Source organism: Coregonus lavaretus (genome assembly GCF_964263955.1).
Source record: "Coregonus lavaretus genome assembly, chromosome: 38".
NCBI lineage: Eukaryota > Metazoa > Chordata > Actinopteri > Salmoniformes > Salmonidae > Coregonus > Coregonus lavaretus.
In genome coordinates, this window is record NC_140025.1 from 27,401,568 (window position 1) to 27,416,124 (window position 14,557).

Genomic DNA, 14,557 nt, shown 5'->3' on the forward strand with positions numbered 1-14,557 from the left:
ATATACTGTAGAAATTGGTGGTGGTAGTTGAAGTAGTTTTTAAGTGTATTGCAGTTGATTGATGACATGAACATGTATTGGGGTTGACATCCATACAAACATTATACTCAGATTTTTACCCCAACATAGTGTGAAATACACACATAAACAATAGCCCAAATGTAGGCTAATTGTGATGGCCAGCAATGAGGGGATTCTGGCTCTATCCACCACAGGGGAACTGTGTTCTATTTCTGACACTGACTAATCCCAATTCATTGCGTGTATGTATGGCTGCGATGGGTTGAAATGTGTCAGGTAGCCTCGCGGTTAGAGTGTTGGCCAGTAACCAAAAGGTAGCTGGTTCAAATACTGGAGCCGACAAGGTGAAAAAATCTGTTGATGTGCCCTTGAGCAAGGCACTTCACCCTAATTGCTCCAGGGGCGCTGTACAATGGTGACCTTGGCCGTGACCCCACTCCCTGCGGGTGTCTCAGGGGTAGTTGGGATTTGCAAGAAACACATTTCCTTACACACTTGTGTGTAACAGGCCAAATATAAACCCCTACCCCCCCCCCCCCTCTCCCTCTCTCTTTCTCTCCCTCTTCTCCCCTCTCCCCCTCCTCTCTCTGTTTAGTTAAATCCCCTCACTGCAGAGCCACTGAGTGACAGTACTATATACATGGTGTGCGCGCACAACCGACTGTGAGAGAATTTAACTAGAAACGTCACGACCGAGTGAACGGGGAGGGACAGGGGAGGAGAGAGAGAGAGCGGGAGAGAGAGAGAGTGGGGAAGGATATATCGAGTCAAAAGCAGCTCCGCTTGCTCCTCAGTGTGTGAGAGAAGAGACAGAGGACGTGTGAGAAGACAAGATGGAGCGCTGGAACAGATGAAGACTGTCACTGGGTACGTGTCTCTGTGTCTATGCCTGTCTGTCTCTGTCTGTCTGTCTCTGTCTGTGTGTACATGTGGGAGTGAATGAGTGTGTCTGTGTGTACATGTGTGAGTGAATGAGTGTGTCTGTGTACATGTGTGAGTGAATGAGTGTGTCTGTGTGTAGATGAGTGAGTGAATGAGTGTGCCTGTGTGTACATGTGTGAGTGAATGAGTGTGCCTGTGTGTACATGTGTGAGTGAATGAGTTTGTCTGTGTGTACATGTGTGAATGAATGACTGTGCGTGTGAATGCTTAAGAAGCTGAAAGTCAGACAGTTTGAGTTTAGGCGATGTCTGTGTTTAAGTCTGACTTGGTGAGAGCGTGTGTGTGTCTGACTGTCTGTGTACGTTTGTGAAGAGTAAATGCGTGTTTATGCCAAGTAAGTGCGTGTGTATCCTCAAGAAGCTGTAAGACCGTTTTTTTTTAGTAAGAGCGTGTGTGCATAATTCATGTAAGAGTGGGTGCATGCGAGAGTGTACAGGTATGCTTAAGCCTGTGCGTATGAGTTTGGGTTTCCTAAGGAAAGACAGAGAGGTTTTTTGTGTGGTAAAATGTGGGCTTTTTATTTAACCATTTATTTCATTGTATTCTGGTGCTAGCTGAATTTGAGGCAAAACAAATGGTTTGATATCTGTCTGTGTGTCTGCTCATTTGTATGTTTCTGTGTGTGTCTATGTGTGTGTGTGTGTATATATGTGTGTGTATATGTGTGTGTTTGTGTGTCTATGTGTGTGTGTCTATGTGTGTGTGTCTATGTGTGTGTGTCTATGTGTTTGTGTCTATGTGTGTGTGTCTGTGTGTGTGTGTCTGTGTGTGTGTCTATGTGTGTGTATGTCTTGAGCACAGGAGGTTGGTGGCACCAATATTGGGGAGGACGGGCGTGTGGTAATGACTGGAGCGGTATCAGTGGAATGGTATCAAATACATCAAACACATGGTTTCCATTTGCTCCGTTCCAGATATTATTATGAGCTGTCCTCTCCTCAGCAGCCTCCACTGGTCTTGAGTGTGTGTCTTGAGTGTGTGTGTGTGTGTGTGGCTGCGTTTACACAAGCAGCCCAACTCTGATATTTTTTCCACTCATTTGGTATGAATTGGGCTGCCTGTCTAAACAAAGCCTGTGTTTACACTGTGTGTGCACATGTAGGCTAAGTACACAACAACATTTATAGCAATGTTTTGTATGGAATAGAACAGTGATCTCATTTAAATAGCCAGTAGTGTAGTCTTTCAGCAATTACAATTTACACTAGGACAGAGGTATTAAAGGATAATGAAAGGAGAGGTACTATAATTAAATGTCCTCAATTAATAATGGGATGATTACCATTTATGTTACAGTTTATCATTGATCTTTATTTAGAAGACGATTGTTTGTTGAATAGGTGACAGACATCGTCTGGACTGGAGAATAAGACTTCAAGCACTGTTATGTAAATATTGAGGACAAGGTGGAGATCTAGAGAGAGAGAGAGAGAGAGAGAGAGAGGTGGAAAGAGTGCAAGAGAGAGAGAGAGAGATAGCTAAAGAGATTGAGCTAGAGAGACAAACCTAGGGAAAGAGAGGTAGAGAGAAAGTGAGAGAAAGATGAGGGAGCGAGAGAGAAAGAGAGAGAGAGATGCAGGGATTATCGTGTACAGTAGAGCTATAAATAACAGTAAATGGAGAGAGATCAAAAGAGTAGAACGATACACTGTCAAACATGAAGATATATTCGGAGATCTGACATAGTGGCACAGTATTTTGACATGAAAGACTATTGAGATATTGGGAGTAGCTTACATCAGCTCAGGTACTTGAAGAAGCCAATTATGTACAGTAAGAGAGTGAGGGAGAGGGAGGGACTAAGTACAGCAAAAGAACCAGGAAGTGAGATATACTCGATAAAGTGAGTGATACTATCGCTCTGTCTCCCACCCTTCCTTCCTTTCCTCCCCTCTCATTCATATCTCCCTCTCTATTTCTCTCTCTTCATCTCATCTCCCCCCTACCCCCCCCCCCCCCCCCACTACACACACACACACACACGCACACACACACACTCACACACACACACACACACACACACACACACACACACACACACACACACACACACACACACACACACACACACACACACACACACACACACACACACACCTACCTACCTACCTACCTACCTACCTACCCACACACACACATGCCTACCCACAGTCCCATCCGGCAGTGCACATGAGCGTATCGAAACCTCCTCCGCCCCACTCCCACTTCGCCCCCCCACCCGACTCTTCCACCTCCTCCCATCTCTCCATCCCTCCCTCCTCTTCCACCCCATCCTCCCCCGCACCTTCTCGTGCCACCTCCTCTGCTCCCAGATCTCTCCCTCCACCCTCTCCAGTCAAGATCTCCATGCAGGAGCACTTTGCCATCAACGTGTGTCCCGGGCCCATAATGCCTATCCCGCAGATCTCCGACTTCTTCCCGCGCTTCCATGACTATCCCATGACCCCGCCCCCGCCCCGGGAGAAGAAGATCCTGAAGGAACCAGATTTCGGATTGAACAATGGAGGGGAGACGGACAGAGAGAATAAGGAGGAGAGGAAACCCATCGAGGTGGACCGGGGGGAGAGGCAAGAAGGGGTGGATTCAGATGATGATGATGAAAGTGAGTGGGGGTGGGGGGGGGGGGTTTGGTGGGGTGTAGGGCTGCACGATATATTGTTTCAGCATTGACATTGCGATGTATGCATCCGCAATAGTCACATCGCAGAACGTGCGATTTAGTAAGGTAAACATATATCAGTCTACAATATATATATATTTTTTTAATGTTATACTAGCAATATATATGTCTGATATAACGGAATTTACTCCGATTTATGGGTTATTGGATACACAGTTTATTATTATTATTATTATTTTAAACACGGAGTTCTATATCGTGGAGCTCCGCCCCATAGGGGAGCTCTGCTCCTAATGGTTTACCCTCTGCCCTAAGGCAGCAGCAGCCTGAGACAAAATTATGCACACACCTACAGCCAATAGGAGTACAGGTGTCCCTATAAGAGGGGGTGCCTCCCCTCAATCAGCCTCCCTTTTTCTTCAGCAACTGGATGACTAGACTGAAGAGCCAAGAAGAGACGAAGCACGAAGACTCAGGACGAAAACGCTGTTGATATTCCAGTCATCAACGTCGTCTAAATGAGCACACCGGGAGATTTTCCACCCCCAAAAGCTATTTTCAGAGCTCAGTGCAGATGCACTTCCATGGCGGCTGGTGACCACCATGACTTATGTTTCGTTGGGATCCCAGCATGCCAAGGAAGGCGTCTGCAGTCCCCCGAATTGCGCCTCCTGCGCCCTCCTTTCTTTAAAGGAGAGGAAGCAGCGTTGGGCGTTTTTCAGGGAGGACATCCCCCTTGAGGATGTGTTGTCGATACTAGCCTCTGCTTCAGAGGCGTCGTCCGACGGCGCCGACTCGGGGGAAGATAGGGATTTTGAGGAAGGGTCTGGCATTCCAATGGAACAGTCGGACCCCGTCCCTCATACTTTCAAGCCCCCCTTTCCTTTGGAGAGCGAGAGGGCTTGTAGTCCCTATAGAGAAGGGGATACGAGCTCTGAGAGATCAGAAGCTCTCTCTTTCGCTGCAGCCTCTCTGAGAGCGGATTTTCCGGGTCTCATTGAGAGAGCTGCTCAACGGCTGGCAATAAAGCTGCCCCCTCTTCCCTCCGCACCGGAGGTTGATATGATGGAGGGCGGTCCTTATTCCAGGCCAAGGAAGGCGGCAGAGCCAGTGGATCCTGCCATGCCTTCTTTGGCTAGGTACGTTGGAGGCTCGTGGGAGGCACCTTTAGCGGCGCGTTCGCCTGTAAAAGTGTATCTCCCATTCACGAGAGTGGAAGGAAGGCTTCAGGGTCAGGGAATCCCCAGGTTAGAGAGCGCCATGGCGGCGTATCTCGTACCGGGTTCGAGCCCTTGGCCCTCTTCCAAGAAGGCCACGTTGCCATCCCAGAAGGACCGACTCACAGTGTCGCTGTTAGAGAAGTATTTTGGGTTGGGAGCCCAAGCTGTAGCAGCAGCTAACAACATTGCCCTCTTGGCGGCCTCTCTGTCCCGTTTAACCACGGGTAAGACAGAGATGGCACCGGAGGAGGTGGAGGAGGCGTCCAGAATTTCTGGCGCCATACTCCACCTTACACAGGCGTCCGCTGTCTGCGCGGGGAGATCCATGGCCACTTCGGTGGTCGGGGAACGACACCTCTGGTTGTCATTGACATCTATGAAAGAGGCAGACAGGACGTCTCTCTTGAACGCCCCCCTCTCTGACGACGGCCTCTTTGGCGTCGTCAAAGAGGCGACGGAGCGTTTTTCGAAGTTGGAGGAGGAGAAGAAGCAGTTGGCCAAGCACCTGCCGTTGGCAGGACGACTCGGCCCCCCTCCTCCCCAAAGGCCATCTACCTCCGCCCCTCTAAGTAGACCGGGGTCTACGACGAGGCGGCGTAATCGGCGTCATCCGGCGGCCACAAGCAGCAAGGGAGCGGGCTCGGCCCTCCCAGCAGCTACGGTAGCCCCACTACAGCCGGCGAGGGAGGTGACGAGGACGCCGACCTGGCCCTCCAAGGGAGGCAAGAGGAGGCGTACGTGACGGGACGCGGAGGAGAGGATGGAGGACGCATCGATGGTGTCGAACGTGCCCACTGCTCCCCCCCACTCTTCGGTTGAAGGGACGGGTGCTGATGTAAATGCTTTTGTTGATTTGTTTAATAAAGAGTTGGCTCCACCTGACTTTGTCAAAAAAGAGCCTCTTTTCCATAATACGTCCGAGAGCGTTCAAATCTCACCCTCTCTTCCTTACCACTCTAAGAGCCGTTCAGCCCACCGAGGGTGCGTTGCTGAACAGGCACTAAGAGTAGGTATCCAGAAGACCTCAATCAGGTCGTCATATCACACTTCACGTATAAGAAGTGCTTTACATAGAAGGCAGCAGTCCCGGTCAGATTCTGACATGAGGACGCAGCCGCTATTTGGGGATGGCGCACTAGTACAGACTAAGGTCTCCACTAGTACGAGCCAGACCCATGCTGCGTTCACGGAGGGCCCGATTACTGCGGTCACCAAGGTGCCCAGAGTATCGACGCCCCCAGGCATTGTAACACAGCAGCTATCTGGGGACGGCGCATTATCGCAGACCAAGGTCTCGGTTAATGCGATTCAGACCCATGCTACGTTCACGGAGGGCAGGATTACTAGCGTTATGGGTATAACCAAAGTATCAGCTCCCCTGACAGAACGAGCCAGTACTCACCACACTGAGCATGAATCAACCCACCAGGGGTGCAGAGTTGAACACACACAGAAGGTGAAAGTTAAGAAGGTATCAAGGCGCCGCCTTGTTTTACCTCATAGAGACCTCATACTACAGACTTCTAGGAGTACTGTAGTGAAGGGCTCTGATAGCGAATTGCAGTCACCTAAGATGACACAGTCGCTTGCTGGGGATGGTGCCCTGCCGCAGGCTGTGGCCTCGGTCAGCGCAATTCAGACCCGCGATGCGTTCAAGGAGGGCAGGAATACGACGGTTACGGGTTTAACCGACGTCCATACTCCTCTTTCTTTCGCATTTCCTCTCCCTTTCACGGGAGGCCCACCTTGGGCTGTTCCACCACTTCAATGTTGGGGAACAGTGGCGGTAAGGGCCATAGAGGAATACAGGTCCTTCCTGCTGGATGCACCACAGCTTCACGCCCAGCCACTTTCTCTGCATTGCTGGCAGTGGCGAAGAAGCTGCACCCTCTCACGCTGGCTAGAACAGACGTTGCAGAAGGGTTATGCTCTCCAATTCCACCGGACCCCACCCCCGTTCAGGGGAGTGGTGGAGACGGTGATGAAAACGCCAGACAAGGTGGCCGCTCTGATGACAGAGATTACGGAACTTTTGGCGAAGGAGGCGGTGACAGTAGTTCCCCGGGAGCAAAGGAACAAAGGGCTATATTCACCTTATTTCCTAGTGCCCAAAAAGACGGGGGGAGTGAGGCCGATTTTGGATTTACGCATTCTCAACGGCCCTTCCGAATGCTAACGACAAAACGTCTGCTGGAATGTGTCCAGAGAGGGGACTTTTGTACGAGCATAGACCTAAAGGACGCGTACTTTCATGTGCCGTTTCAGCCGCGTCACAGGAAGTTTCTGCGGTTCGCCTTTCAAGGGGTGGCGTACGAATACACGAGGATGCCATTTGGGTACGCCCTGGCACCTCGCACATTTTCCAAGTGTGTGGAGGCAGCATTGGAACCGTTGCGTCGTCAGGGAATACGGCTACTAGCCTACCTGGACGACCTACTGGTTCTCGCCCCGTCAGCAGAGCTGGCGATCACTCACACAACACAGACAGTGATGCATCTCACAAGTCTGGGGTTCGCTGTGAATTGGAAAAAGAGCGCGCCCTGGCCCACTCATCAGATTGTCTACCTGTGGATACAGCTAGACACTGTGAGGATGAGGGCTTGAATTTCGGACCCCCGAAGGGTAGCCTTGTTGCTAGCCCTAAGGAAGTGTCGTCCGAATCACACGGTGACGGCGCTGTCGATCATGTCACTTTTGGGTCTCATGTCGTCAGCCCACTCTGTGGTTCCGCTGGGACTCCTGCACATGCGCAGGACGCAGCGATGGTTCGCACATCTAAGACTAGACCCATTGCGTCAACGTCATCGGTTGGTGGTGGTTCCCCTCTCGCTCAGTGCAGACCTAAACTATTGGAGAAACTCGCGCGTTCTCACGCACGGAGTCCCGATAGGAAAGGTGTCCTCTCAAATCCCAGTATTCACGGATGCTTCCCTGACGGGATGGGGAGGGACATGTCAGACACAAGCGATAGGAGGTGTGTGGCCTCAATCAGGTAGTCACATCAACCTCCTGGAGTTGGAAACGGTTCGACTGGTTCTGACCGACTTCGCGTCTACCCTTCGGGGTCGCGATGTGCTGGTCTGGTCAGATAACCGGACCACAGTAGCCCACATAAATCGCCAGGGTGGAGTCAGGTCTCCTGCTCTCCATCGGGCGGCAGAGGAATTGTGGCTGTGGGCTCACGAGCACCTTCGCTCATTGAGAGCAGCACACATTCCGGGCTACTTGAACGTAGGAGCAGACCTCATGTCAAGAGGGGGTCCTCGAGAAGACGAGTGGTGTCTGCATCCAGACATTGTTCTCCAGATTTGGGAACAATTCGGGAGAGCCGAGGTGGACATATTCGCGTCACGCGTGAACGCGCAATGTCCTCTGTGGTTCTCTCTGAGGGAACAGGACGAACCGCCACTGGGAAGGGACGCCTTTGTGCACCAACCGTGGCCGAGAGTTCTCCTGTATGCATTCCCTCCGCTGTCCTGCATTCTCCCACTGCTAGCCAGGGTGAGGTCAGGGGGGCTGTCAGTGATACTGATAGCGCCCGATCGCCCGGGGGCTCTGTGGTTTGCGGAGATGAGTCGGATGTTGATTGCACCACCTTGGCCAATTCCACATCGACGGGACGCGTTGTCTCAGGTGGCTGGCACGATAGGGAAATTGCCCATAATCGGCCAACCACTGAAGGCCTGGTTGCTGAGAGGGACAGGCTAGAGCGCCGTGGGTTATCTGATGCAGTGATCAGGACCATACAGGGTTCACGTGCCAGTTCCACTTCTAAGATGTATGCCAGTAGATGGAACGTGTTTTCACGATGGTGTGTCACACAAGGTGTGGACCCCATGAGCTGTCAGGTGGAGAGTATTCTCTCTTTTCTGCAGCTCATGTTTGATAAGCAAAAATCGCCTGCCACGATTAGAGTGTTTGCAGCAGCGATTTCAGCTTGTCATGAGGGTTTTGGCAGAGACAATGTCTTTAGTCACCCTCTAGTGAAACGCTTCCTATTAGGAACGTGTAACTCCAGTTCTATGAGTGGAGCGGAGCCCCATAGGACTTAAGGCCCTGCCGACCCTCTCTAGTCTCGCTGAAGAAAAATATCTCGGGAGGCTGATTGAGGGGAGGCACCCTCTCTTATAGGGACACCTGTACTCCTATTGGCTGTAGGTGTGTGCATAATTTTGTCTCAGGCTGCTGCTGCCTTAGGGCAGAGGGTAAACCATTAGGAGCAGAGCTCCCCTATGGGGCTCCGCTCCCCTCATAGAACTGGAGTTACACTCCGGTAACTAATCGTTCGTTGCTGCACGTGGTTAACATGCAGGCTCTGCTTGCGCGTGACGAAATGATGAGCGAGGAACAGGCAAAAAGACAGAAATTGAGAATTTGGTTGCAAATAGAAATGCATCGTCAATTATATGGAAATATTTTGGCTACAGACAGGATGATGTTGACCAAAAACAGGTACTTTGTTGAGAGTGCCTTGCAATTGTTGCCACAACACGAGGCAACACGACCAATTTGTTCGATCATTTAAGGCGGCACCACAAATCTTCGTATGACAAGTGCAAAGCATCTCAATGCCCTCCAAAGAAAAAATCTATTTCGGATGACTTTGCCAGTATTACACCATACGAGAAAGGTTTCAAACGGCAGAGAGAAATCACAGATTCAATAACATTTCACGTCGCCAAAGACATGGTACCAATTAACACGGTTACCAAAGAGGGTTTTTAAAACATGATCTGGTCACTTGACAAGCGGTATGTAATGCCATCACGCAACTATTTTTCTCAAGTTGCCATCCCAGAGTTGTTCGAGAAATGCAAGGCACAAGTTGAAACAGAGCTGTCACAAGTGGAATATTATACAGCAACAACGGACTTGTGGTCCAGCCGGACAACGGAGCCCTACATAAGTCTGACCGTACACTTTATTAATGAGGACTTCCACCTGAAAAGTCGCTGTTTGCAAACTGCATTTTTCCCAGAGGATCATCCATACATCCTGTATTTTTTTCATATCGCAATATATATCACAGAAAAACAAAAATATCGCAATGTCAGTTATTTCCAATATCGTGCAACCCTAGTGGGGGGTCAGGGTTCAGGGGTTAGGATCAGGAAAGGAAGGCCTTCGGGTCAAGTTTGGTGTGTGTTGTGTGTCTGTGAGAATGTATGTGAGTGTGAGTGTGTGTGTGTGTGTGTGTATCTATTTCGAAATGTACAACTTTTTCAAAACATTCTACGGCCAACGCAACCGTTCTCAATAAGCTGCCATATCCTCAGTTCATCTCAATGTTTACAATAATTAAGAACATGGCTTGGTAACACGTCATTAGCCAGGGTTTTAAAGAAAGATAGGTGGGCCAAATGTTCCTTCTCACATCTCCAACAACGTCCAATTAATTTCGCATAAATCTGGGTTTTGTTCCAAGTACATTTCAACGGAATGAGTAATACACAAAAACAAATGAACAGTGTTTCATGGGTATATGAGGAAGCGGAACAGAAAGGATTAGAAATGGAGAAATCTCATTTGACAATAACCCTCTGGATTATGCTAATTTCATCATACTTTTTTACAACACATTCACAACCATTGCACACTACCTTATGGATGTATTCTAGCTACAATGGTTGTGAAAACGTTATTTTTTTGTGCATACACTCATCAAACATATACAGTGCCTTCAGAAAGTATTCATACCCCTTGACTTATTCCACATTTTGTTGTGTTACAGCAAAATGGATTAAAAATGGATTAACTAGATTGTTTTTCTCACCCATCAACACACATTAACACATAATACATTATTTTTGAAATGTTTGCAAATGTATTGAAAATGAAATACAGAAATATCTAATTTACATACAGTACCAGTCAAAAGTTTGGACACACCTACATCATTCAAGGGGGTTTTCTTTATTTTTACTATTTTTTATATTGTATAATAATAGTGAAAACATCACAACTATGAAATAACACATATGGAATCATGTAGTCACCAAAGAAGTGTTAAACAAATTCTTCAAATAGCCACCCTTTGCCTTGATGACAGCTTTGCACACTCTTGGCATTCTCTCAACCAGCTTAACATGGAATGCTTTTCCAACAGTCTTGAAGGAGTTCCCACATATGCTGAGCGCTGCTTTTCCTTCACTCTGCCGTCCGACTCATCCCAAACCATCTCAAATGGGTTGAGGTCGGGGGATTGTGGAGGCCATGTCATCTGATGCAGCACTGCATCACTCTCCTTCTTGGTAAAATAGCCCTTACACAGCCTGGATGTGTGTGGGTCATTGTCCTGTTGAAAAACAAATGATAGTCCCACTAAGCCCAAACCAGATGGGATGGCGTATCGCTGCAGAATGCTGTGGTAGCCATGCTGGTGTGCCTTGAATTCTAAATAAATCACAGACAGTGTCACCAGCAAAGCACCCCCACACCAAAACACCTCCTCCTCCATGCTTTACGGTGGGAAATACACATGCGGAGATCATCTGTTCACCAACACCGCGTCTCACAAAGACACGGCGGTTGGATCCAAAAATCTACAATTTGGACTCCAGACCAAAGGACACATTTGCACTGGTCTAATGTCCATTGCTCGTGTTTATTTTGGTATTTTTTATGTTTTATTTTTTTTCTTAATTTTTACCCATCTACAAATAAGGGCACTTCTTTTTTATGTATTTATTTTTTATTTATTTAAATGTTTATTTGAGCTGTTCTTGCCATAATATGGACTTGGTCTTTTACCAAATAGGGCTATCTTCTGTATACCCCCCCTAACTGATTGGCTGAAACGCATTAAGAAGGAAATAAATTCCACAAATTAACTTTTAAGAAGGCACACCTGTTAATTGAAATGCATTCCAGGTGACTACCTCATGAAGCTGGTTGAGAGAATGCAAAGAGTGTGCAAAGCTGTCATCAAGGCAAAGGGTGGCTATTTGAAGAATCTCAAATATAAAATATATTTTGATTAGTTTAACACTTTTTTGGTTACTACATGATTCCATATGTGTTATTTCATAGTTTTGATGTCTTCAGTATTATTCTACAATGTACAAAAATAAAGAAAAACCCTTGAATGAGTAGGTGTGTCCAAACCTTTGACTGGTACTGTAAGTACTCACAACCCTGAGTCAATACATGTTAGAATCACGTTTGGCAGCTATTACAGCTATGTCTTTATGGATAAGTCTCTAAGAGCTTTGCACACTTGGATTGTAAAATATTTGCACATTATTATTAAAAAAATTCTTAAAGCTTTGTCAAGTTGGTTGTTGAAAATGCCATTTTCAAGTCTTGCCATAGATTTTCAAGCAGATTTAAGTCAAAACTGTAACTACGCCAATCAGGAACAATCAATATCATCTTGGAAAGCAACCCCTGTGTTTATTTGGCATTGTGTTTTAGGTTATTGCACGTGAATTCGCCTCCCAGTGTCTGGTGGAAAGCAGACTGAACCAGGTTTTCCTCTAGGATTTTGCCTGTGCTTAGCTCCATTTCGTTTATTTTTTATCCTGAAAAACTCCCCATTCCTTAACGATTATAAGCATATCCATAACATGATGCAGGCACCACTATGCTTGAAAATATGGAGAGTGTTACCCAGAAATGTGCTGTATTGGAATTGCCCCAAACATAAGACTTTGGATTCAGGACAAATGTTAATTGCTTTGCCACATTTTTTGCAGTATTTCTTTAGTGCCTTGTGGCAAACAGGATGCATGTTTTGGAATATTTTTATTCTGTACAGGCTTCCTTCTTTTCACTCTGTCTATTAGGTTAGTATTGTGGAGTAACTAAAATGTTGTTGATCCATCCTCAATTTTCTCATATCACACCCATTAAACTCTTTAGCTGTTTTAAAGTCGCCATTGGCCTCATGGTGAAATCCCTGAGCGGTTTTCTTCCTCTCCGGCAACTGATTTATGAAGGACGCCTGTATCTTTGTCTTTGTAGTGACTGAGTGTATTGATACACCATTCAAAGTGTAATTAATAACTTCCACATGCTCAAAGGGATATTCAATGTCTGCTTTTTTGTAAGGGTTGGTGTGAGGTGTGACCCAGGTGCGGTGCAGGATAAACAGTAGGCAGTAGGCAGAGATGGTGAAACAAGGATCTTTACTGGTGGTCCCGAAGCCAGAATATAAAATAACGGACTTATCACGATAAAAGAAAGGCGGACCAAATAAGTCTCCAAAAACCGGCTGACAGCCAAAATACGAAATACTACCCACGACTGAAACAAATAACGAAACAGGGAGAACAATTCTCAAGTACCGGTACATAGGTCTCCGATCAGACACTGAGTAGTACTGCTGGACATAGAGAAAATAAAAGAGAAAACTGAGCAAGGGAACACAGGGAAGTGAGGGCATAAATACACAGGTGAACAGGTAGACACAGGTGACACCAATAGGATATTGATTAGTCCAGACTGTGAGTGAGGAGGTTCCTAAGGTTGTCGGAGGATGATACCTTGTGGGCCTGGACCGACGGGACCGCCGCCTCCTCCTCTTGCTCGGGGAATAGGGGGGTTGGTACCCATATTGGCACTGGAAGGGGGACAGGCCGGTGGACGAGCAGAGAAGGGTGTTGTGGGCGTTCTCTGCCCATGCCAGTCGCTGACTCCACGTAGCTGGGTTGCTGGAGGCGTAGAACCTCAGCACCCCCTCCAGATCCTGGTTGACGTGCTCCGTCTGCCAGTTCAACTGGGGATGGAAGCCGGAAGACAAGCTGACGAAGGCGCTGAGGCAGGTGGCAAACACCTTCCAGAGCCTGGAGGCGAACTGAGGGCCCCGATCCGACACCACATCTTGGGAAAGGCCGTGGACCAGGAAAACGTGCTGCACCACCAACTTAGTCGTCTCACGGGCCGCCGGGAGTTTGGGAAGGGGAATTATGTGGGCGGCCTTCGAGAACCGGTCCACCACGACCAGGATGACTGTGTATCCATCAGAGGGGGGTAGGTTGGAAATGAAATCCAGCGAGATGTGGGACCAGGGGCTCTTGGGGATAGGCAGGGATCGGAGAAACCCTGCCGTGGGCTGATGTGAGCTCTTCGTGTGCGCGCACACCGGGCAAGCAGCCACGAAGGCTCACGTATCCCCCTCAGCTGATGGCCACCAGAACCTCCTACGCAGGAACTCCAACGTCCTGGCGCCCCCTGGATGGCGGGTGAGATCGGACGCATGCTCCCACTGAAGCAGTCACGAGCGCGCAGCCTTGGGTACATACATCCTCCCCTATGGACCTCCGCCCGGATCGGGCTCCCGCCGTAGCACTGCTCTGACCAGCCTATCGATTCCCCATGAAACTGGGGCAGCAATCAGGGCATTGGGGACAATGGGGTCGTCCCTCTACACCAGGTCCATGGGGTCGAACTGCCGGGAGAGCGAGTCAGGCTTGGTGTTCATCGACCCCGGATGGAATTTGATGGTGAATTGGAACCTGGTGAAGTACAACGCCCACCTGGCCTGGCGCGAGTTGAGCCTCTTGGCCCCCTGAATGTAGGCTAAATTCTTATGGTCCGTCCATACGACGAATGGATGGGCGGCCCCCTCTAGCCAATGCCTCCACTCCCCCAGGGCGAGCTTGACCGCTAGCAACTCACGGTTCCCCACGTCGTAATTCCGCTCCACCGGGGACAGCCGACGGGAGAAAAACGCGCAGGGGTGAGTCTTACCATCCTTGAGGATCTGCTGGGACAGGATTGCTCCCACCGCAACGTCTGAAGCATCCACCTCCCC

General features: G+C 48.6%; 1 protein-coding gene across 1 annotated transcript in view; it reads left to right on the plus strand.

The window, feature by feature from the left end:
- Positions 1 to 3,132: 3,132 nt before the first annotated feature.
- Positions 3,133 to 14,557, plus strand: part of LOC311112209 (double C2-like domain-containing protein beta) — a gene marked incomplete at both ends in the record, with an annotated part of 68,079 nt that continues 56,654 nt past the window's right edge. Inside the window, one exon of the mRNA XM_084155231.1 lies at positions 3,133 to 3,565. Coding sequence (XP_084011357.1) covers positions 3,133 to 3,565 — 433 coding nt within the window. The remainder of the gene's footprint in view (positions 3,566 to 14,557) is intronic.